The 21,949-nt window shown below is 41.6% G+C and overlaps 1 protein-coding gene across 3 annotated transcripts in view; it reads right to left on the bottom strand.

The window, feature by feature from the left end:
• Positions 1-8,691: 8,691 nt before the first annotated feature.
• IDE (insulin degrading enzyme) overlaps positions 8,692-21,949 on the bottom strand; it is a 114,322-nt gene continuing 101,064 nt past the window's right edge. For all 3 annotated transcript variants that reach the window (XM_036079075.2, XM_078077359.1, XM_078077360.1), the window contains exons 20-25: positions 19,275-19,442; positions 17,581-17,853; positions 16,270-16,331; positions 12,404-12,476; positions 11,679-11,746; positions 8,692-11,021 (exon numbers count right to left, since the gene is read on the bottom strand). In XM_036079075.2, the coding sequence (XP_035934968.2) occupies positions 10,926-11,021; positions 11,679-11,746; positions 12,404-12,476; positions 16,270-16,331; positions 17,581-17,853; positions 19,275-19,442 (740 nt within the window). In that variant the 3' untranslated portion in view covers positions 8,692-10,925. The remainder of the gene's footprint in view (positions 11,022-11,678; positions 11,747-12,403; positions 12,477-16,269; positions 16,332-17,580; positions 17,854-19,274; positions 19,443-21,949) is intronic.

Here is a 21,949-nt window from a genome sequence, read left to right as displayed (position 1 = left end):
GAGAGCAGGGGGAGCGGGAGAAGCAGGCTCCCCACTGAGCAGGGAGCCCGAGGCTGCATTCGATCCCAGGACCCTAAGCCGAAGGCAGACGCTTAAGGACTGAGCCACTCAGGTGCCCCAGAGCATGGATTTTGTTTGTATGGAGCCTTTTCCACAGAGAAGTGCTTTGTCTCCATCTGGCGGACAAGCTCATCTTTGCAATGTCAGCGGTGGTCCTCAGGCCTGGCTGCACCTCACGATCACCAGTGGTGCCTGGAAACAATCTGGATACCCAGGCCCCTCCCCAGACCCTTTCAATCAGGTCTGGGAAAGGATCCAGGCAGCAGTACTTTTTAAGGATATGTAGGTGGGGTCTCTGGCTGACTCATTAGGTAGAGCATGTGACTCTTGATCTCAGGGTCATGAATTCAAGTTCCATGTTGGGTGTAGAGATTAGAAGAAAAATAAAATCTGGGGCACCTGGGTGACTCAGTCGGTTAAGTGACTGCCTTTGGCTCGGGTAATAATCTCAGGGTCCTGGAATCGAGCCCCAAGCCGGGCTCATGGCTCAGCAGGGGAGTCTGCTTCTCCCCCTCCCCCTGCTCATGCTCTCTCTCTTGCTCACTCTCTTTCGAATAAATAAATAAAATCTTTTTAAAAAAATCTTAAAAAATAAATAATATGTAGGTACTTTCAATGTGCAACTAAAGAGCAAGAGAAGCTCTAAATTGGTGAATTTTGGACAATCATTCCTCTTGTAAGATTTCCATAAAGGAAGAAGAGCAATCTATTCAGGTAAATTCTATAATCATCCTGAGGCTTTTCCCTACCGTCCAGAGGGGAAATTGGCAAGTGTTGCTAAGAATATAAGAAATCTAAATTACTTCCTGCGTGATTCTGTGTAAGAGGCTGGGTGTGCTGAGCAAAGATACACACACACACACACACACAAGATCAGACTCGCTCCTGGTAGTTTCAATCTGATTTTGATGTTATGTATTTGCTGAAAACTTTCTTACATATTTTCTCATTTCATTATCTCAAGAACTTGTTAAAATGAGTAATTTTTCTTCCCACAAGTGATAATAGCCCCTGAGAACACAGAACCCTACAGTATCCTAGGTGCCCCCTCAGACCCTGCTTTTCCTTTCATCTTTTTGCTTAAATCTTACATTGCCAGAATCAGCTTCCTTTTCAGCTTGTGATCTTTGAAAAAGCTTCTCAAACTAATTCCCACTGACAACGGCTCAGCCTTCATCATGCTACATGCATTACTGATATAAAATTCAGTTATTAAAAAGAGGAAGTTCTGGGGCATCTGGCTGGCTCAGTCAGAAGAGCATGAGACTCTTCCCAGTGATTCTTATGAACAGACACGTTTTTTTTTTTTTTTTTTTTTCCCACGTATTTTGACAGAGAGAGACACAGCGAGAGAGGGAACACAAGCAGGGGGAGTGGGAGAGGGAGAAGCAGGCTTCCCACGGAGCAGGGAGTCCGATGCGGGGCTTGATCCCAGGACCCTGGGATCATGACCTGAGCCGAAGGCAGACGCTTAACGACTGAGCCACCCAGGCGCCCCATGAACAGACACGTTTGAGAAGCCCTGGACTAAATGAGTCCCAAGTTCTCTTCTTAAAGGTGTAATGTTTCTAATCCCTGGCTTTGCTGAATCATTGCGAGGATCTTTACAAATACCATCACCTGGACCCCATCTGTAGAGACTGGGATGTGTGTAACTGGTCATTCTAATGTGCATCCAGAGTTGAGGGCCACAATTTGTAGCCCATCATTCAAAGTCTCAAGCCTATTTGAGGAGAGTTGCACCCTCTGAGATCAAGGGGAAAACCCTTGACCCCAAGTTACCACCAGGACGTGGATGTTGGGAGATATTGGTAGTGTTGTGGCTTCTAAGGTATACCTGATTCTTAGTCTTTATTTATTTATTTAAAAAAAATTTTTTTTAAAGATTTTATTTATTTATTTGACAGAGAGAGACATAGCGAGAGAGGGAACACAAGCAGGGGGAGTGGGAGAGGGAGAAGCAGGCTTCCCCGCGGTGCAGGGAGCCCGATGTTGGGGCTCGATCCCAGGACCCTGGGATCACGACCTGAGCCAAAGGCAGACGCTTAACGACTGAGCCACCCAGGCGCCCCAATTCTTAGTCTTTATTAAGAGAAGTTTCTAGCACACTAGGAACCAACCTCTAAATGCTTTTTTAGTATCTTCCAGCCTGTAGTAATCACATCTTGATTTTATTTGATCAAGCTATTTAATCATTTAGATTGCATCTATCTATGACATAGCAATTTCACTCCTAGGTACACCTACAGAAATGCACGCAAGTGTGTACCCAAGGCATGTTTAAAGAATGTTTGTACCCCTGTTATTTATAAGTAACCCCAAACTGGAAACCTAAATGTCCTTCAATAGAATGGATAAGTAAATTATGATATCTTCATACAATGGAATACTATATTACAATAAAGGTGGGGGGGAAAACGATGGCTACACATAATAGATGCATAAACCCGACCAATGCAATATTGTACAAAGTCAGACACAGTGCATTAAATTTTTTTATTTATGTAAATAAAGCTCAAAGCAAGCAAAACTAATCCATGCTGTTAGAAGTCAAGATAGTTGTTACTTTAGGTAATAGTGACTGCAAAGGGGAAAGAAGAGATAATGATTTATTTATTAATTGCTCTGACTTGTCATTACATAGATGTGTTCACTTTGTGATAATTCATTGAACTATATACCATTTTGTGCAATTCAATAAAAAAGTTAAAAACAAAACAGGATATTTAAAAATAGTTTTGTAAAAATTAAGTCTCCCTTGTATTTTTCACCTTCGTGGGAGAGTTTTAATTGATGACAGGTAACGGGCAGTGCTCCTCAAACTTCATTGTACATATAATTCACCTGGGCTTCTTGTTAAGAGGCAGATTTGCTCCAGTATTCTGGGGTAGGACCCAAGATCCTTGCATTTTTAGCAAATTCCCAGGTGATGCCCATGAGTATCAAGGACCTAGGGCAGTGCTTCCCAAAACATTTTCCACAAATAGTAATATTTTGAATTGTTAATAGATGTGACCATCGGGAGGGATAGACAACTTTAGGGGATAATGCCAAACAGTTCTCCAAAGTGGTTGCACCAACTTACACTTTACCAGCCAGGTATGAGCGTTGCAGCTGCTTACTGTCACTTGGTATTGTTAGTCTTTCCATTTGGGCCGTTCTGATGAGTGTGGAAGGTGCGTGCACTGCAGCTTTAATTTTTATTGCTTCTCTTGCTCTTAACTTTAGTTGCACATTGAAAGTACCTACATCTCTTTATTTTTTTTTAAGATTTTATTTTTAAGTATTCTAATCTCTCCACTGAACGTGGAACTTGAACTCACGACCCTGAGATCAAGAGTCACATGTTCTACCTACTGAGTCAGCCCGAGACCCCACCTACATATAAAATAAGTTTTTTAGAACCAAAGGACCAAACTGACCAAGCTTTTAACTAACTCTTAATTAGGTTAGGCTATGCTAGCTCAAGCCTTAGGTTCAGAAAGCCATAATGAAGGCTCACATTTATGCAAGTTTAGCCTCTTTGGCCGTGAAACAATCTAAGCAAAGCCCAAATTTCCTTAATGAGTTCCATGTTTTGGGAAATTAGGGACTTTACTGTGTGTGTGAAACTTTGAGACAGAGTTCAGATACTGGTTCAAAACTGGTGCTAGTCACCTGTAATAAATTAAAGTCTTTGAAGAATCAGATTAGCCAGTAAAATTCATTTGTCACCATTCTGGTCACTTTTGGGGATTTGGCCAAGGGTGACATACTGACAGCCTCTATGCCTTACAAAATACACAGAGGGGCACCTGGGGGGCTCAGCTGGTTAAGCATCTGACTCTTGGTTTTTGGCTCAGGTCATGATCTCCAGGTGTGAGAGCCCTGTATGGGGCTCCACGCTGGGCATGGAGCCTGCTTGGTATTCTCTCCCTCCTTCCCTCCCTCTCTAAAAAAAAAAAAAAAAATAGAAAGGAAGGGAAATGACCATCGTTTTGGGGGGACGGGTGGGTGGGGAGAGGGAGGAAGAGAACTTAAGCAGGCTCCATGCCCAGCACAGAGCCCCACAGGGGCTTGACCTCACAACCCTGAGATCATGACCCGAGCAGAAATCAAGAGTCCGATGCTAAACTGACTGAGGCACCCAGGCGCCCTGGGAAATGGCCATCTTGATTAAACTGTGATTCTTATATATAAGTCCTTTGTCTGATTTAAGTGTTGCAGGTATTTTCTCCAAGTCAGCAGCTTTTTTTCTTTATGGGTATCTTTTATTTTTTAAAGATTTTATTTATTTAGACCGAGAGAGAGAGAGAACACAAGCAGGGGAAGCAGCAGAGGGAGAGGGAGAAAGAGACTCCGCACTGAGCAGGGAGCTCGATGTGGGGCTTGATCCCAGGACACTGAGATCATGACCTGAGTCAAAGGCAGACATTTAACCGACTGGGCCACCCAGGCGCCCCTATGGGTATCTTTTAAACACTAGACATTTCTAAACTTGAAAAATTTGATGGTGCCTTTTGCACTCTAAGAAACTTTTGTCTACCAAACTTCAAAAATATTTTTTCCTCCTAAAAATTTTATAGTTTTAGTTTTTGTTTAAATCTTTTTTGAGTTTTATATATACTGTGGGGTTAGAGTTGAGGTTCAATTTTTTTTTCCATAAGGCTATCTATTTATTTTTGAACCATTTGTTGAAAAGACTGTTTCTCTCCCATTGAATTACCATAGCATTTTTGTCAAAAGTCAATTAAAATCAACCCGGGGATCTACTTGTGGACCCTCTATTCTCTTCCATTGGTCTATATCTATCCTTAGGCCAATACCACACTATCTTGATTAGTATAGTGTTTTTTTTTTTTTTTTTTTTTTAAGATTTATTTCTTTGGAGGGGGAGGGGGAGAAGGAAAGGGAGAGAATCTCAAGCAGACTCCCCACTGAGTGCAGAGCCTGAAGCAGGGTTCAATCCCGCAGCCCTGAGATCATGACCTGAGCCAAAATCAAGAGTCGGACACTTAACTTACTGAGCCACCCAGGAGCCTCTTGATTACTACAGTTTTATATAAGATTTGCTAGCAGAGTAACTTTTTTCTTTTCCAGAATTATTTTAGCTATTCAAGATTCTTTGTATGTCCATGTAAATTTCAAAATCAATTCGTAAATATCTGCCAAATAATCCTGCAGGGATTTTGATAAGCATTGCTTAGAATCAACAGGGGAGAGCAGATACCTTAAAAGCACTGTCTTTCAATCCTTGGATATGACACAAATATCCTTTCATTCAGGTCTTTAAAACTTTCAGTAATGTTTTGAAGTTTTCAGTATACAGGGTTTTTCACATTTAAAAAGATTTACCCCGGGGCGCCTGGGTGGCTCAGTTGTTAAGCATCTGCCTTCAGCTCAGGTCATGATCCCAGGGTTCTGGGATCGAGCCCTGTGTCAGGCTCCCTGCTCAGCTGGAAGTCTGCTTCTCCCTCTCCCACTCCCCCTGCTTGTGTTCCTGCTCTATCTCTCTGTCAAATAAATAAAATCTTTAAAAAAAATAAAAAATAAAAAGATTTACCCCTACTTAATTTTTGGTGTTATGGAAAATTATATTTGAATTTCGTTGACAGTATACAGAGATGCAATTGATTTAATGTTGATTTATCTCCTGCAACCTTGTTAATTATTAGTAGTAGCATTTTTTTTTTTTTTTAGTTCTTAGGATTTTTTTTTGTATGTGCTCATGTCATTTGTGAATAGACAGTTGTACTTCACCCTTTCTAATCTACTGCACCGACTAGGACCTCAAATACAAGTCTGAATAGTGGTAAAGGCATACATCCACATTTCAGTGCAGATCTTGGGGGGAGGTGTTCAACAGTATATCCTTAAATATGTTACCACTAGGTATTTTATAAATTCCCTTTATTATGTTGAAAAAGTTCCCTTCTATTCATTTGCTGAGCTTTTATGAACCTTGTAAAATGCTTTTAGTGAACTTTGTAAAGTGATCACGTGGTTTCTCAATTTTGTTATTATGGTAAATAATACTAATTGATTTTCAAATATTATACCAACCTTGCATTCCTGAGAAAACCCCACTTTGTCATCAAGTTTTATACATTGCTGGATTCAAATTGCTAATATTTTGTTAATAGAGTTCCCTCCTGTTTTCTAAAATATTACATAAGATGGTATAATTTCATACTTAAATGTATGATAGAATTTTACCAGTGAAGACATCTGGGCCTAGAATTTTCTTTGTGGGAAGAACAGTTCTTAAACAGGTACAGGAATATTCAAACTATTTCTTTTCATGTCTGTTTTGGTAATTTGTGTCTTTCAATAAAGTTATCTATCTCATTTGTCAAATTTACCAGTATATCGTATCTAAACAAAGACAAAGGGGACAAAGGCTGGTCCTTCCTTTGGGTGAGGTCAAACTCCTTACCGCACATTGCCTTTGTTATTAGGAGAGCCTTCCGAGATCGGACAAGATCGGGCACGCTCAGGGTGGGATGGCCGTAGACTGTTATTAGGAGAGCCTTGGTGACGAATGTAGGGGTGAGGAGTCATGATGTCTGCGACCGACTTAAAAGAGGAAGAGAGCAATATGTAGCAGACATAAAACCAGTGAAGACATATGGAAATTTATTATACTACTTTCACAATTGTTCTATAGATGTAAAATTTTTGAAAAAGGTTAAGTGATATATTCATATTCTATAACCCAGCAATTTAAAGAAATAACCAGAAAATCACACACGTATTCAGCACAAGGAGCTTTATCACGCATCAAAGTTTGAAAACAACCTAAACATCCTACAAAGAGGATCTGATAAACAAACGACAGTACATGACACCAAACACCCAACAACAAAAACAAAATCACATTTTTTCCTCAAGAGTATCTACGTGGAAAAATTTCAGTATAGACGATTGAAGGAAAAGGCTGCAACACTGAATATATGACCCCATCCTATTTGCATAGGAAAAAAACTGCAAAACAACCCCGTGATCTAAATGTGGTTGTCTCTGAGTGCTGGTGTCACAGGTGAACTGGACTCTTCCTCGCACTCCTTTCCTCAGTTTCTTAAAGGATCCCAGAGACTCTCATCACTCCAGCAGCACCAGAAAGGAGAGCCTGCATTTACTTAAGGGTTTAGTAGGCCAGGAGGCATGGTCTGGATTAACCCGAGCACAGGGAAGTTCTAACTGGCCACTAGACAGCCCAGCAGAGCAGAAACCACCACGGACTGGACAGATGCCTCCACTGTGAGATCTGGTCTCACTCCCTCCAAGACAGGCAAAGGTTGGGAGACTAAGATGGTACATATGAAAATGGTGAAGTTTCATACAAATGCAAAAGCAAATGCTTTTCTACTTTGTTCCACGAGTACATTCATGGACGTGGTAGCTCTTATTATAGGAAATCCACATGGAACGATGAGGTCTCGAGTTTAAAGATCAGAGTGGAGATTTCAATCTGTGCTTCCTGCACGGTCCTGGGCCAAAGGTTTAGCCTTTCTGAGCCTATTCCCACCCCTCAAAAACTGGCAATGATGAAGATAATTTGTAATCACTGTCCTTCCGTATCAAAAGATTTTTGTGGAAGAAGTCTGTGAGGGCGGTCTGCAATCTATGAAGTACTTTGTGAGGTTAATGTTCTTTTAGGGCATGAGTGGTCCAAAATGCCATAATATCTTTGAAAAGCTGGCCTTGGGTGAGAACAGCATTTCAGGGCACCAACGGGCGCTGACACAAGAAACCTCGGGGCGGACAGTGTTCAGGCTGACAAGGACAATCGACTTCATTTGACAGGCAGCACGGAATACCTGGGATCCAGAGCCCACTGGTCAAAGGCCCTGCCAGGGAAAGATTAGGAGGGTAGGAACCACCCCTACAAAGGGGAGGTGAGTATGTGAGAATCCTTTGTTTTCACCATAGACCTAAACATTCTGTGAAGCTGTATTATTAGAGAATACGGTAAGGAGCTCACATGATAACCCCATGCACCGTGCGAGGGGAACACTGCCCCACGCCCTAAACCTGGGGCTGCCCTGGGCCTCTGGAGAGGGCTGCTGCATCATCCCCGAGCACAGTGCTGACTGTGTGGGATGCACCATTGTCTAGGCTGCAAAGTGAGGAATGAGCACATTTCCTCTTGAAATGCCCATGTAAGCCAGCTGGCAACCACATTAGTAGAAAGATGATCTTGGCAGGGCGTCAGAGGCCAGTAATTGGACAAAATATCTGCCTAACCCGCTGCTGGACATGGGGCAAGAAGATGCAAAACTAGCTGTAGAGGAAATATTTTTGTTTTTCTCTACCCTCTTTTTTTTCTCCCTGGAATGCCAAGGACAAATCTTTCTGGGTTTGGGGTCAGTGACAATACACACAGCAAGGAGCTCAGCCTCTCACACCAAGATTCCTTTGACAACAGCGATCTACTCTTATGAGTGTGCAATCGGACCATTTATTTGACTAAATCACTGTCACCCAGATACACTAAAAAAAAAAAAAAAATTTTTTTTTTTTTTCCAAAAAACCAATTCACTGCTTTCTGCATTAGGAATAATGAAAGCAAGAAATATTGTCAAATCGGGATGTTGAGAGGTAGGCTGGCCACTAAATCTGTAAAAATAATACAAATGCAAACGCCAGAGGTTAAATCCAGGCAATTTATTGTAAACAGGATTACCCTAGCACTCCACCATACCGGCTGTGTCACGTGCTCTCCCACATCAACCAGGCAGAAAGAAGACTTTTTTAAAAAGTCGTAAGTAATAACTTAGTTTGTTTCCCACAGATCTCATTTACTAAGCACTGAGTAAACAGCAGTATCCGGGATAGTCTGTTATTGCTCATGGACTGCAGCTTGGACCCACTTCAATGAATCCATTAGTATGCCTGAGTGATCCAACAGCAGCTCGAGATCCGATGTGGCAACCGGACGATGCTGGAACACCTTGCACAACAATCCAGGTTCCTGGAAGACTACATGAGATTCCTTTCAGATTTCTTCATGTGACTTTCTCATAAAAATGACACTGTTAAATTTCACCCATTTTTTTTTTTTAAAAGAGCTAAAAATTACTCCATAGCACATAATTCTCCACAGAAAAGGTAGGTGGATTATTTACTCTTACATGGTGGATTTAAACACTCAGGGCTAATTTTAGATCCCTCTTGTATATATTTGCAGTTTGATGAAAAGCTGCATAGTCTACAAATGCATAAAACCAGAAGGAAGTGATGGCTCACGCACCTTCTGATGGACAAAGACAGGCTTCCCACAAGGAAGCTCCTGCAGGTAGGGGTAAAAAGACGGGTACAGCACCACGTTTATCTGACAGTGGAAATGGAGCCCCGCTTTCGAAAGCAGCCTCCACAGGTGTGATTCTATCATTATTGCCCCAAATGTAGATTATCCGGGAAATGGCAAATGTGAAAACCTAAGGTGTGAAAAGACATGACTCTACAGAAAGAAGTCCTGGCCAATCACTCCCATAGAGGTAAGATGTCATCGGAGAATGCCATCCTGTTCTTTGCCTGAGTTAGTGGACAATGGGGCCGCGTACTGTTACTAGTGCCTGGGTGTGGAAGGATATTCACAATTTCTCTTGAAGCAAGGTTGAACAACAGTAAATATTTCAAAACAGCTGTTAAATCTACAGTAACAATTTCATCTAAAATAGTATCTCATGAAAAAAATAGTTTTTAAAAGTCCACTCCAGTCTTCATCTCTGTTTGTATGTTTATATTTATATATTCAAAAAATAACTTAACACTTAAGGCAATTATTAGACTGGTAGCAAAAAGGGATTTTAGAGTCTTCTGGAGATCACACTATTTAAGAATCAAGGCTTTATTTTTTTATACCTTCAAAAAGGTGGCTTTGTACTTGTTGTCTTTTAAATTCATAATGGGGCAAATATTTCGGTTCATACACCGACTGCAGTATCATGGCAGTAAAAAGTTACAAGTGTTTATAATAGCTGATGCTGGAAAAGCATGTCACACACTCAGAGGGATCTGAAGTCGACCCTATTTGTACTCATTAAATAAATACAATAAATGTTTTTGATGGGAAAAGGTAAAACTGATGGAACACTGCAAACCAACTATGAACAAGAATGTCAAATTAATTCAATCAGAAAGAAACAAATCACAGTAATCCTGAGAAATTCAGTTTGGGACAAAATTGATGTAAGTCTGTATTTCTAACGTTGTAAATAAGCAGGGTGTTCTAGGGTTTTCCAGCATTTTACTAGTTTGAATAAAAAACATGTTCAAATTTTATAAAAAGATTAAAACCATGCCTTATGTAATCAGCAATTTCACTAATAAAAGAAAATTATTTTAGCTTTGTTCATTATTTGCCCAAAGTTAATGTTCTCCATTGATTTACATGAAACCACCAAGTAGAAAGCAAATTTGAGGATCAGTTTTTAAAAAGGTATTACACCTTTCTAAAGGTTTTAAAGCCTTTTCTGTCAACCTAGGAGGCTTTTAGGGAAAAAAAAAAACCTAACATATTGTCTTCTGACAAGTGACTATTTTACAGAATAGGGAAGGGAAGATTCTATAGGAATATCATTCATCATTTTAAGTACTGTTATAGAAGGGAAATTTCTCTTAGTAATGGAAAGAAAAATTTTAAAATATTTAAGAGGCATGTATTTAAAAAATATTCTACATCTATAAGATTTTGTAATTTAATTACTTTGGATTTTTAATATTTCTACATAATGACATTTGACAAACTCCTTTTTTTTTTTTTTTTCTGTTTGTCTCTCGAATAGTGAACCAGAAACTATTAAAGTGGCCGAGGTTGTTTTCCTAGCCCCTGGAAGGCTCAGGGATGCATCCGTCTGCACTTTCCCACCCTTGAGGAATCTTCAGAGTTTTGCAGCCATGAAGTTAATATGTGGTTTCACAAGGGGAAACAGTGGCAAACCACGCTTGAACTCAGTCATGTTCTGAATCACTTCAGGCTGCAAAGAAAAAAAGTTCTCTTAGTGTTTATAGTCTAAAAAAGCAGACTTACTAGGACATCAACTTTTTTTTTTTACATACACACTAGTTTCTACCCCACATACTATGATCTGATCTTCCTCGATCAGTAGGGCTGGAGGGTCTATGCAAACCTACGGTGAGCGTCCCCAGTGGGACCCAGGGCCAGAAAGAAGACGCTTGGCTTTCCTCTGGGCACACAAGGTTAGGACACAAGAGCTGGCACTCAAGTCTCCAGCAGGATGCAGGCGCTGGTGTACCTACTCAGCAAGGGCCTGGTCACACTGCCAGTTTCCTCCTCCTACCAGTAAATGCCAACCTTTCCAGATGATTAAAATATGATGGCACCATGGAAGGGGCTAGGTACCGACGTGGCTGGAGATAACTCTCTGGAGAGCAACATAACTGTTCAAACTAGAAGCAAAGGCAAACAAGTTCAGAGGCCCAGTCTGTCTGCAGATGACAAAGGCATGACCCCTGGAAGCTGTCAGAATGGCGACCCGGCCTTTAAGGGGAATGTAGAGGCTCAAACGCCTGGTGACCGGAAACCTCTCGTCTTAGGTGTCCTGATGAAAAAGCTCCTTCTAAGTAGGAAGTCCTCTAACCATGTAATCTAACATGACATTTGCATTTCTTACTTGTGGCAAGGCTGGTGCTTGTGACAAATTTATATCATTTTGACATGGGAACTCTCCAACCACAGGACCTAGAAGAAAATGAAAGGTTTACTGCTTACTTAATAAATACTGGCATACAAGGGCAACCTGAAAAAAAAATTGAAACCGGACTTGGCTCATTAAGAAACTGTACCAGTCCCATGTCCTCTCAGGCTTCCTGCTCCCTAAGACCTTGACTGCTTGTCCTACTTCCTACCCAGACTGTCCCCAGTGATGGTTCATGATGTTACTGTGGCTATAAAGCCTTGCCCACAGCAACTTTGGTGCCCATATCTGGCCTCACCGGACCCTGAGGCTCTGACCACCAGGAAGGATCCAGTAAAACAACTCAGAAGGCCAGGGGAGCTAATGGTTGTGGGGTAAACCTTGGCCATTCAGAGACAGAAGATGGGAAGGACTGAGCAGATAAACTGCATGCAGTGGTCCCACACAGTTTCTTCAAAGATATCCTGTGTTTTCTTGAAAAGCTGTGACCAGCTTGGCCACCTACTGCTGGCTCTCTCCTTCACTGCCTCATTTCCCTTTGCCCCTTATTTTTGCTTTGATAGGGCAGACCCTGCCTCCAGTTAGTCCCCTTCTCTACCTCTTTACTCTCTGATGCTCTATTAAGGGATGTGCCAATGGCAAGGGACAACCATCATGTACCTAAAAATATACTTTAAAAAAAGTCAACATTCAATACTTACAAGAATCCATTTCCCTGGCAAGAACATGGACGGATACCTTATGTCTCCTTGGGGCATCTACTGCCAACATTTCCTAGGGAGAAAGAACAGCAGGTGACACTTCTGCCCCACTAAGGAACTTAAAATGAAGTACTCTTTTACGAATATCAAGAATCAGCTCTCACATAGCCAGAAACAGAAAAGATGTTTCCCCCCACTTAAGAGTATTTTCTTTAGGGGCGCCTGGGTGGCTCAGTTGTTAAGCATCTGCCTTTGGCTCAGGTCATGATCCCAGGGTCTTGGGATTGATGGCTCCCTGTTCGGCAGGAAGCCTGCTTCTCCCTCTCCCACTCCCCCTGCTTGTGTTCCTGCTCTCGCTATCTCTCTCTGTCAAATAAGTAAAATCTTAAAAAAAAAAAAAAAAAAGAGTATTTCCTTTAAACTCTACAGATTAGGTACAGTAGGCAAGAATTATTATTAACCCCATTTTACAAATGAGAAAATGGAGTCCACAGAGATTAAGTGATATACTCAAACTCCTGTAGTTAATAAGTACCTGGGCTGGAATTGAAAACATAGCCTAGTACTCATCGGGGTGTGACGCAGGGCTATATCTAGTGATCTTTTTTTCAAATTTTTTTATTGTTATGTTAATCACCATACATTACATCATTAGTTTTTGATATGGTGTTCCATGATTCATTGTTTGTGCATAACACCCAGGGCTCCATGCAGAACGTGCCCTCTTTAATACCCATCACCAGGCTAACCCATCCTCCCACCCCCCTCCCCTCTAGAACCCTCAGTTTGTTTTTCAGAGTCCATCGTCTCTCATGGTTCGTCTCCCCCTCCGATTTCCCCCCCTTCATTCCTCCTCTCCTGTTATCTTCTTCTTTTTTTTTTCTTAACATATATTGCATTGTTTCAGAGGTACAGATCTGTGATTCAAGAGTCTTACACAATTCACAGCGCTCACCATAGCACATACCCTCCCCAGTGTCCATCACCCAGTCACCCCATCCCTCCCACCCCACCCCCCACTCCAGCAACCCTCAGTTTGTTTCCTGAGATTAAGAATTCCTCATATCAGTGAGGTCATATGTTACATGTCTTTCTCTGATTGACTTATTTCGCTCAGCATAACACCCTCCAGTTCCATCCACATTGTTGCAAATGTGTATCTAGTGATCTTAATGACTCCAGAGGCAATGGCCTGAGCTTAGTCAAGGGACGAGCACAACCTGCTCCTCTAAGAACCTTCTTAGATTCTGCACCAGGGCACTACCATGGTTCCTCATCTACCAAAAGAGAAAGGAAACTAACATTTCTCGAGTCCCACCTTGCATCAGGCCCTCTCCTGCATTAGCACACTTGATCCTCTGTAGGCTAAGTGTCACGATGGTCTGATTTTAGAGACACAGACTCTGAGACACAGGGCGGTATGATGACTTGCTTCACGTAGCTCACAGTGATGGTATGAGAGAAGCAAGCTGGTTCTCTCCACTCCACCAGGCTGCTTTAAAGGACTGCCCTAGGTCCTACCATGAACACTAGGACTGGTGAGTTGGTAGATCCTGTGGGAAAGTGTCTCTTGACCTTTTCCTTAATGCTGGACCATTATCTGTTTTTTCCAAAGGGAAAAACAAGTTGTGATGAAGCTTTCCCTGATTACAGCCTCGGAGGGAGAGGTCGTGGACAAAGCCACAGCAGCTCACTCACTGTTTATGGAGCAGTTATGACAAGTCCTGTGCAGTTGCAGTGGAAACCCTGCTGCCGGTGCACAGCAAACGCGCCCGTGGCTCCCTCCCGTGGCTCCCTCCTGTGGCTCCCTCTCACGCCCACAGGCCTGCCCTGACCCCTCCAGCCTCTTTTAGGAGCTTGGCCCAGGTTTGCCTCCAGTAACACACAGTACCTCACCTAAGACTGTCTCACCTACTGAGTAAAAAGTTTGCTTCCAAAGATCTAGTCACCATCCCTTTTCACCCAAACCTTCACTGCCCTCTTATCAACCTTTATCAGTAGAGCGTTAACACCCTCTTCAGTTTCAGACTAGTCTCAATTTCCCGACCAACGCTAGACAATCTCCATCTATCTTTCTATCTTCCTTCCTTCCTTCTAAGATTTTATTTATTTATTTATTTATTTATTTATTTATATGAGAGAGAGAGAGTGTGAGCCCAAGAGCAGGGTGAGGGGCAGAGGGAGGAGCAGACTCCCCATGGAGCAGGGAGCCTGACAATGTGGGGACGCCATCCCAGGACCCTTGGATCATGACCTGAGCAGAAGGCAGACGCTTAACTGACTGAGCCACCCAGGTGCCCTAATCTCCATCTTTTTAAACACAAACCAACCAATAAACAAATTGCATTTTCTTGCAAACTGTATTCTAAGGAACACTGGAGTCCCAGGAGATACGTATAGGTATTTTGTGGGGAGGGGAAAAAAAAAAGAAAAAAGGATGCATGATGAATCAATTTAGGAAGTTTCGTTAGTCAGGGGCGCCTGGGTGGCTCAGTCGGTGAAGAGTCTGACTCTTGGGTTTCGGCTCAGGTCATGATCTCAGAGTTGTGAGATCGAGCCCACGTTGAGCCCTGTGCTCAGTCAGCTTGGGATTTTCTCTCTCCCTCTGCCCCTTCCCTGGCTCACACTCTCTCTCTCTCTCCAACAAATAAATAAATAAAATCTTAAAAAAAAAAAAAGTTTTGTTAGTCAAAATTAAATGCTGGGCTAAAGAAATCTTTATTGTGGGGTTTCTTAGAACTTTTAAAATGCTAACACACTCTGTGATTCTCCAAAAACAAGAATAAAGAGTATAGTCTTTCCCAAACTTACATGGTCATGAAACCCTTTTTTGTAGGGGCCCCTACTAATATCTTGCAGAACACTAGTGTACCATGGAACACAGCTAGGGAAACGATGTTCTAGACTTAGCTTAAGCTTGGTAATTAAACTCTCATTTTTTAAGACAAGAAAGAGTCTTATAACTGCTACTCTTACAAATTCAGTAATTAGGTACTACTTGTAATTTCAAATGAATAATAGAATTTGTGGCGGGAAAGAGAAAAATCTTCATTGCTTGTGGAAACAGTAGAGTAAGTTATATTAGGACATCACTCTTTTTAAACACCCACAACTATTAATGCCTTAAATGAATGCTTTAGAAACCAAAAAGAGCTGAACATGATCACCCTTTCTTATAAGCCACTGGGAACAGAAACCTAACTTCACAAAGCAAATAGTCTGAAGCAATAAACACAACTAAAACTTATTTTATAGTATTAACGAGGAAAACATTGATTTAAAGCATTCTGATTAAAACACTTAAAAAACTCAGGCTGAGAATTACTACTGAAGAGCTAACAGCAACAGAGACCATTTATTTTTTATTTTTTAAAAGATTTTATTTATTTATTTGACAGAGAGAGAGAGACAGCGAGAGAGGGAACACAAGCAGGGGGAGTGGGAGAGGGAGAAGCAGGCTTCCCGCAGAGCAGGGAGCCCGACGTGGGGCTCGATCCCAGGACCCTGGGATCATAACCTGAGCCGAAGGCAGACGCCTAACGACTGAGCCTCCCAGGGGCCCAAGAGAGACCATTTATTAAATGCTAAGTGCCAATCACTTCGCGCACCTCATTTCAATTAACACTCCTATTAATCTCTATTTTGTAAATAAGGAAACTGAAGCTCAGAAGCTCTAGTCCCTGGGTCTTCATTCAGAAGCCACACGTGCTCCTGCCGCTGCTTCATGGGTAAAAGAGCGTCAGAGAAGGTGAGCTGACCGAAGCTGCAGCTCTAAGCAGGGCAGTAGGTTCAAAGCAGTAACATACAACACAGCACAAATAACAGTTGCTTATGAGTCAAAATCTAAACATGTAAGTTCAACTTACCTTGTAGAATTTGATGATATCTTCCTTGGTAAGTGTCTTTAAATATGCAACTTCTGTATTGTCTGAAAAAGCATTCAAACAATAATTTACTAATATTTCCATCTTAAGTAGCCCAGAATACTACATTAAATGACAATATGCTTCACTCCAGTGCTCTTAGGTATCCCTATTTTTAAGCGATCACCTGCTCCTGCAAGTAGTAAGGGGATAAATATCAATGAAGAGTAAGAAGATATCCTGGCTCTCTACTTAGGAGCTACTGGATCTGTAGGCTGGTCACATCAACTTTTCTGAGCCTCAGTTTCCTCATCTGGAAATTGGGGATAATAACTACTTAAAGGGCTGTCATGAGAACAAAGGAAAAGGATGAATGATGGTAACACGATGCTACCCCCATGGCAAAGGCTCAAGAAATGGGAGGTACCATTACCAATGGTTAAAACAATGACAGGTAAGGAAACGGAGGCCCAAAAAAAGGTGTCTTGGCCAAGATCGTCAGCTTGCTGGTGTCAGAATGAGAACACAACCCAACCCCTGACTTCCAGGGCAGCTTAGCGCCCCACACTGTTAATCTCTGCTGTAGAAGAAGGAAGCCGATGAGTGGGAGACTTCAGGGAGCACGGCGGTCCCAAATGTAAAGACACTGACACACTTTTGGAGATCCCTGCAGGCAAATGTTCAAACCCCTGTGCCCCAGGGCAGCACTTATCTCAGGAGAGTTCAATCTGCACATTTTCCTTTTTCTTTTTTTAGTATTATGGGAAATAGATAACTACGTATCTGTGCTCAGCGCCTCAGGGCACACTAACTGAACACAACAAAGTGAAATTAGATTTATTATTACTGCATTATTATGAGATACAGGTAGATCCAGCTCTAGTTTTAGAGAAGAAAAAAAGATAAAGTTTCTAATAAAAACTGTTATTACGTTAAAAAAATGGTTCTTTACGAACCATGCAAGACAATGGACTCTGAAAAACAAACTGAGGGTTCTAGAGGGGAGGGGAGTGGGAGGATGGGTTGGCCTTGTGATGGGTATTAAAGAGGGCACGTTCTGCATGGAGCACTGGGTGTTATGCACAATGAATCATGGAACACCATATCAAAAACTAATGATGTAATGTATGGTGATTAACATAATGATAAAAAAATTTTTAAAAATGGTTCTTTAGAAGCGCTATGCTCCACACCCCCACCAAATTAGCACTGGAACATCACCTACAAGACGAGTACCACTTTGTAGAACGGCTTCCATGTCCTCAAATGTTACACTTATATGCCATAAATGTCAGGGCCCTAATTTTGCCTTACCTCTGTCAAAATTGTATTGCTGAGAGATGATTTCCCCCCAATATTTAGCACACTCTGCGGATAGTTTCTTTGGTTTGTCTAGTCGACGAATTGCTAATGCTTGAATGTGTTTCTGAAAAGCCTCTTCTGTCATGTCCTCTATGGACTTCTCCATGGTGATTAGGAAAGCTTCCACTCTGCTCTCTAGGTAGTGAGGCGGCTTTTCTGACTGGATGATGAATCGTAAGCCCTGAATGCCGTTGGCTCGACGTGGCCCACTGAAGACAATGTAGCCTGAAACACAAACACCAGCCAGTCAGGACCCTGGCATTTGAGCTTGGGTCACTTTTAATCCTTCAAAACTTCTATCAGAGCAGTAAAATCTTTCAGGCTTTATTTTTTCCACCTCTGAAGAAATATAAACAACTAGGATATCCTAAGTTCCTAAGGATAGAGCAAAAGAGCTCTCTGAAGAACAGTTAGAAAGTTGGGAGAGAATTCTTTCTTCCTAAAAAAAAGAAAAGAAGAAACCCTCCTCATTATTCAGTCTCACATCCCACAACTCCTCACTGCGTGCTAGCTAATCATCCTCAATCTATGTTAAAGCCATTCCCATCCCTAGGATAGACTAAACTCATTTTCCTCCCCAACCATGATTCCATCTCTGTTTCCTTTCACATCCAAGTTCCTTATGTGAATCCATTCCTGGACCAACTCTATTCGGACTAAAAATTTCAAGAGACCAAGTCACAGAAGGTCACACTTGCATTGTCATCTTGTGAGTTCACGCACGACCACTCTGCCACGTCCTTCTAAAACTGGGCTTGTGGCTTGTGTGACGCAGCTGCTCGGCCCCGAACCACACCTCTGATGGCTGTGGTGTCTCCGGGTCCCACTTTGAGGAAGTCACTGTCTTCAGCATGACCTTCAGACTGAACACTCTTGGCAACATTTACCACACTGCACGGTAACTCTTCCTTTATAGTTTGTTCATGGTCTGTCTCCCCTGCCATAATGTCAGCTCAGAGAGGGCACGGACTTCACTTCTGTTCGCTGCTGATCGACAGTGAGCTCCTTGAAGGGAAGGGCCATCCATAGCTTATCCATTTTCCTTGACCAGCATCTAGTGTGGTGGTTGTTTAAAAAATGAAAATACTCGGAAAGACTCACTCAAATCCTCTTTCATTGGTTCTTCCCAGTCATTACTGGGGCTTCGTTCTTTTCTCATTGATTAAACCTGCCAGGATCTCCAGGATTTTTAATAGTGCCTAAAACTCTGCCTGAAATATTTTCTCAACAAACACTTAATGAGTACCTTCTATATGCCCCAGGCTTGGGATAAAAAGATGGATAAGAGATAATACCTGCCCTCAGGGAACCCAAAGTTTCATGAATCTAAGCTTCTCTACATGGCTTGCTTTCCATAATAAATAATCTGCCATTAGCATCCTCTCTCCCTACCCAAAATGTCCTTTATTGACATGTATGTACCCTAAACACAAGGTCTTCTCCTTAAGAACTGCTTTAATGTCCATAAGATGTTAGTTGCTTATTTTTTAGAAGCAGATTCCCCATAAACAAAGTTTTCACAAGCCTTTCTCAATACAGCAAGGCTGCAGCACCATGCAAGGGGACCGTACACGTGGAGAATGTTTTCTGAGGACAACGGTTGCTCAAAGCCTACGGTATCGTACTAGTCTCCGCTTCCCTCTCACCTAGCTGCTCCTTGGTGCGCAGGGTGTTGAAGCAAGGTTCAGAGATGATTTGACAGAAGAGCTCTAGAAACATATTCTCTGAGGTGCTCTGCATGTCTGTCTGGTAGTAGATCTCGATGCCACAGTTATTGTGAACTTCATTCCTCTGCTGATACACAAACCATCCTCCTAGGAAGTTTCAAAAAGAGAACAGGTTCAAAAACTTATTTAGGGTTTAATAAAGCCAATGTTTTGTCTGGCTTTTTAAAGTTGTTCTATTTGGTTGGTGTTTTTCGGCAACTCCAAACTGCAATTAATTTATTAAGAATGTGAAACTCAACTAACTTACCTAAGGGAATCCTTAGGTAAATATAGCGATTTGAACTTGGCAGGCCCCTCAATAAACATTCATCGAATTTAAGGGACAAAGAACTTACAAAAGACCCATTTTATGGCTAAATATTAATTATTAATTAAGATCCACAGTTAATACAATGTACAAGTTAGTGTATGTACTAGATTAGAAGTAGCTAATACAGATAAGAACCTCAACGGAAATACCACTTATGTTTTAATAAACATACAAAAACAATTCTTTTAAAATTACTAGTTGTGCCTTTATTATTTATTATTATTATTACTGCATTTCAATTTAGTATTTTATTCTCAATATCAACACCCACACTAAAGATCATTTCACAAATTCACACAAATGTGTACAATGCTTGGAGATAACTTAGCCTGATAGCTCCCTGTAGAGAGAGGAAACTAGGACCCTGAGAAGTGGGGGGACGTGTCTAAGGACACCACACTGGAATGGTGGAGAAGAGTGAAGACTAAAACTCAGACGTGTTGTCAAATACCTCACCAGAGTTACGAAGAGATGATCATGCTTTAGGATTTAATAACTTTACTTCATGAGCCGTCAGTGAGCATATATAGTGTTTAGTACTCAGTATAAGACTCCCAAAGAAAACTTCTCAGAGTAGTAATGATGTTTGCTCACTTACAGATGGTGATTCAGACATCAACAGTGAAGGGAGGCACACAAGCTGAAGTCGTATTTCACCGATTTCATTTTTCTGACCAGATCCAAGTTTGACCCACAGTCACACTTTCTGATCGTATACTGACGGCACAAAGTCTCCTCTCATCACAAGTCACTACTCCCAATTTCTAGCCTTTTCACATATATCCCAAACTGTCTCCTCCTTCACAATGCCTGAAAATTTTCTTTTTAAATTATAAATATTGTCTTCTGGAGAGTTAACTGAAGGACTGTGTAAGACAGTCACACCTGGTCAACTGGCTAAATTAGAATGATTTCCTAACACCTAGCATTTGGAGAATGGGATGTGAACTGAGCTATTTCTGAGCATGAAACAACTGGCGAGTGCACCTGGAAAGCAAAAGAGATAAAGCCGTAGAAGAGGAAAGAGAAAGCAGGAGGTGTGATAAAAAGAGGTGTGAAAGACTGATTTCAATTTGAACATCTGTTTCTGGACTGGCCTCCCTTTGCCCGACGCCCAAGTGCTATGGTTTCCGAGTGGCAGATCTTGATTCTTCTTGTCTGCCTCGTGGCGGTGAGAGAGAACAGACCAGCACAGGTTTGACACGAACCGTTACCAGGTCTGTGATGATGCAGAAGAGCAGAGCTGTGTTCAAGGTATCTCTGAGTGTTCAACAACAATATCCTGAGGTAACACCGTGTTGGAGTAGCTTTAGCAGCTTCTCAAAGGATCCAGACACAGCCCCTGACCTTAAGAATTGTATAGTCCAACAATAGAGATGGACATGCACCTCAATCCCAATGCAAGAGAAGTACTCAGTAGCTTCAACAAGGAAAACTTCAGAAAACCTGTGCTGGGAGGTCTGAAGAGGAAGACTACTTCCAGCTGGGAGTTTTGGGAAAAGTTTAGTGGAATGGGTGGTTTGTAAGATGGGGCCTGGAAGGAAGAATAGGGTACAGATGTCTATAAGGAAGAGAGAAGGAAAGGGAGCACAATTTCAGGCAGATGAAATAGTGTGAGTGTAACAGTGTGTGTTTGTGTGTGTGTGTCTGTGTGTGTGTGTGTGTAGAGGGGCCGGCTCAGAGCACAGACCACACATGCATGGGGAACAGCCAACAATCACATTTAGCTAAAAACAACAACAAAGAGAACAAAAAAAAACAATGCTTCTCATCCTCGGTCTAATTTACTACCTATTATATAATTTTGAACAATAACTGAAAATAATGCTTAATGAGTTTTTCTATGAAAAGAAACCATTGTTAATACAAAAGTAATCCAACACTGCAAACCCCAGTACATTAATTATTACCCATTCTTTTATGCTAATTCCTTATGAAATATGCATGTAATGAATACATGGTGTTGTCTGCACCTGTGAGTTTCCTAAAACTATTTCTGCCAAAGACTCCTATGGGCTTCCAATTCAGTATGATGATTCTAGTGTCCATTTTTCATAAATAGATTTTATTTCATGCTTCACAGTCAACATTTCTTTAGCTTTGTACCTTTTTTACTTCCTAACTCTTCTACATTCAACTACCAGTCAATCCCAATGTCATTCTCTTCAAAATAATTGCCTACCTCCAATTTCATCTCTTTGGCCTTCCTACAGAGAATTTTCTGGCAGAATTACTTCTCCTTAACCATACTTCTATAAATAGTAGAGGATCCCAGTAGATCTTT

Source organism: Halichoerus grypus, chromosome 7 (assembly GCF_964656455.1).
Source record: "Halichoerus grypus chromosome 7, mHalGry1.hap1.1, whole genome shotgun sequence".
Lineage (NCBI taxonomy): Eukaryota > Metazoa > Chordata > Mammalia > Carnivora > Phocidae > Halichoerus > Halichoerus grypus.
This window is presented reverse-complemented; position numbering and strand designations above follow the sequence as displayed.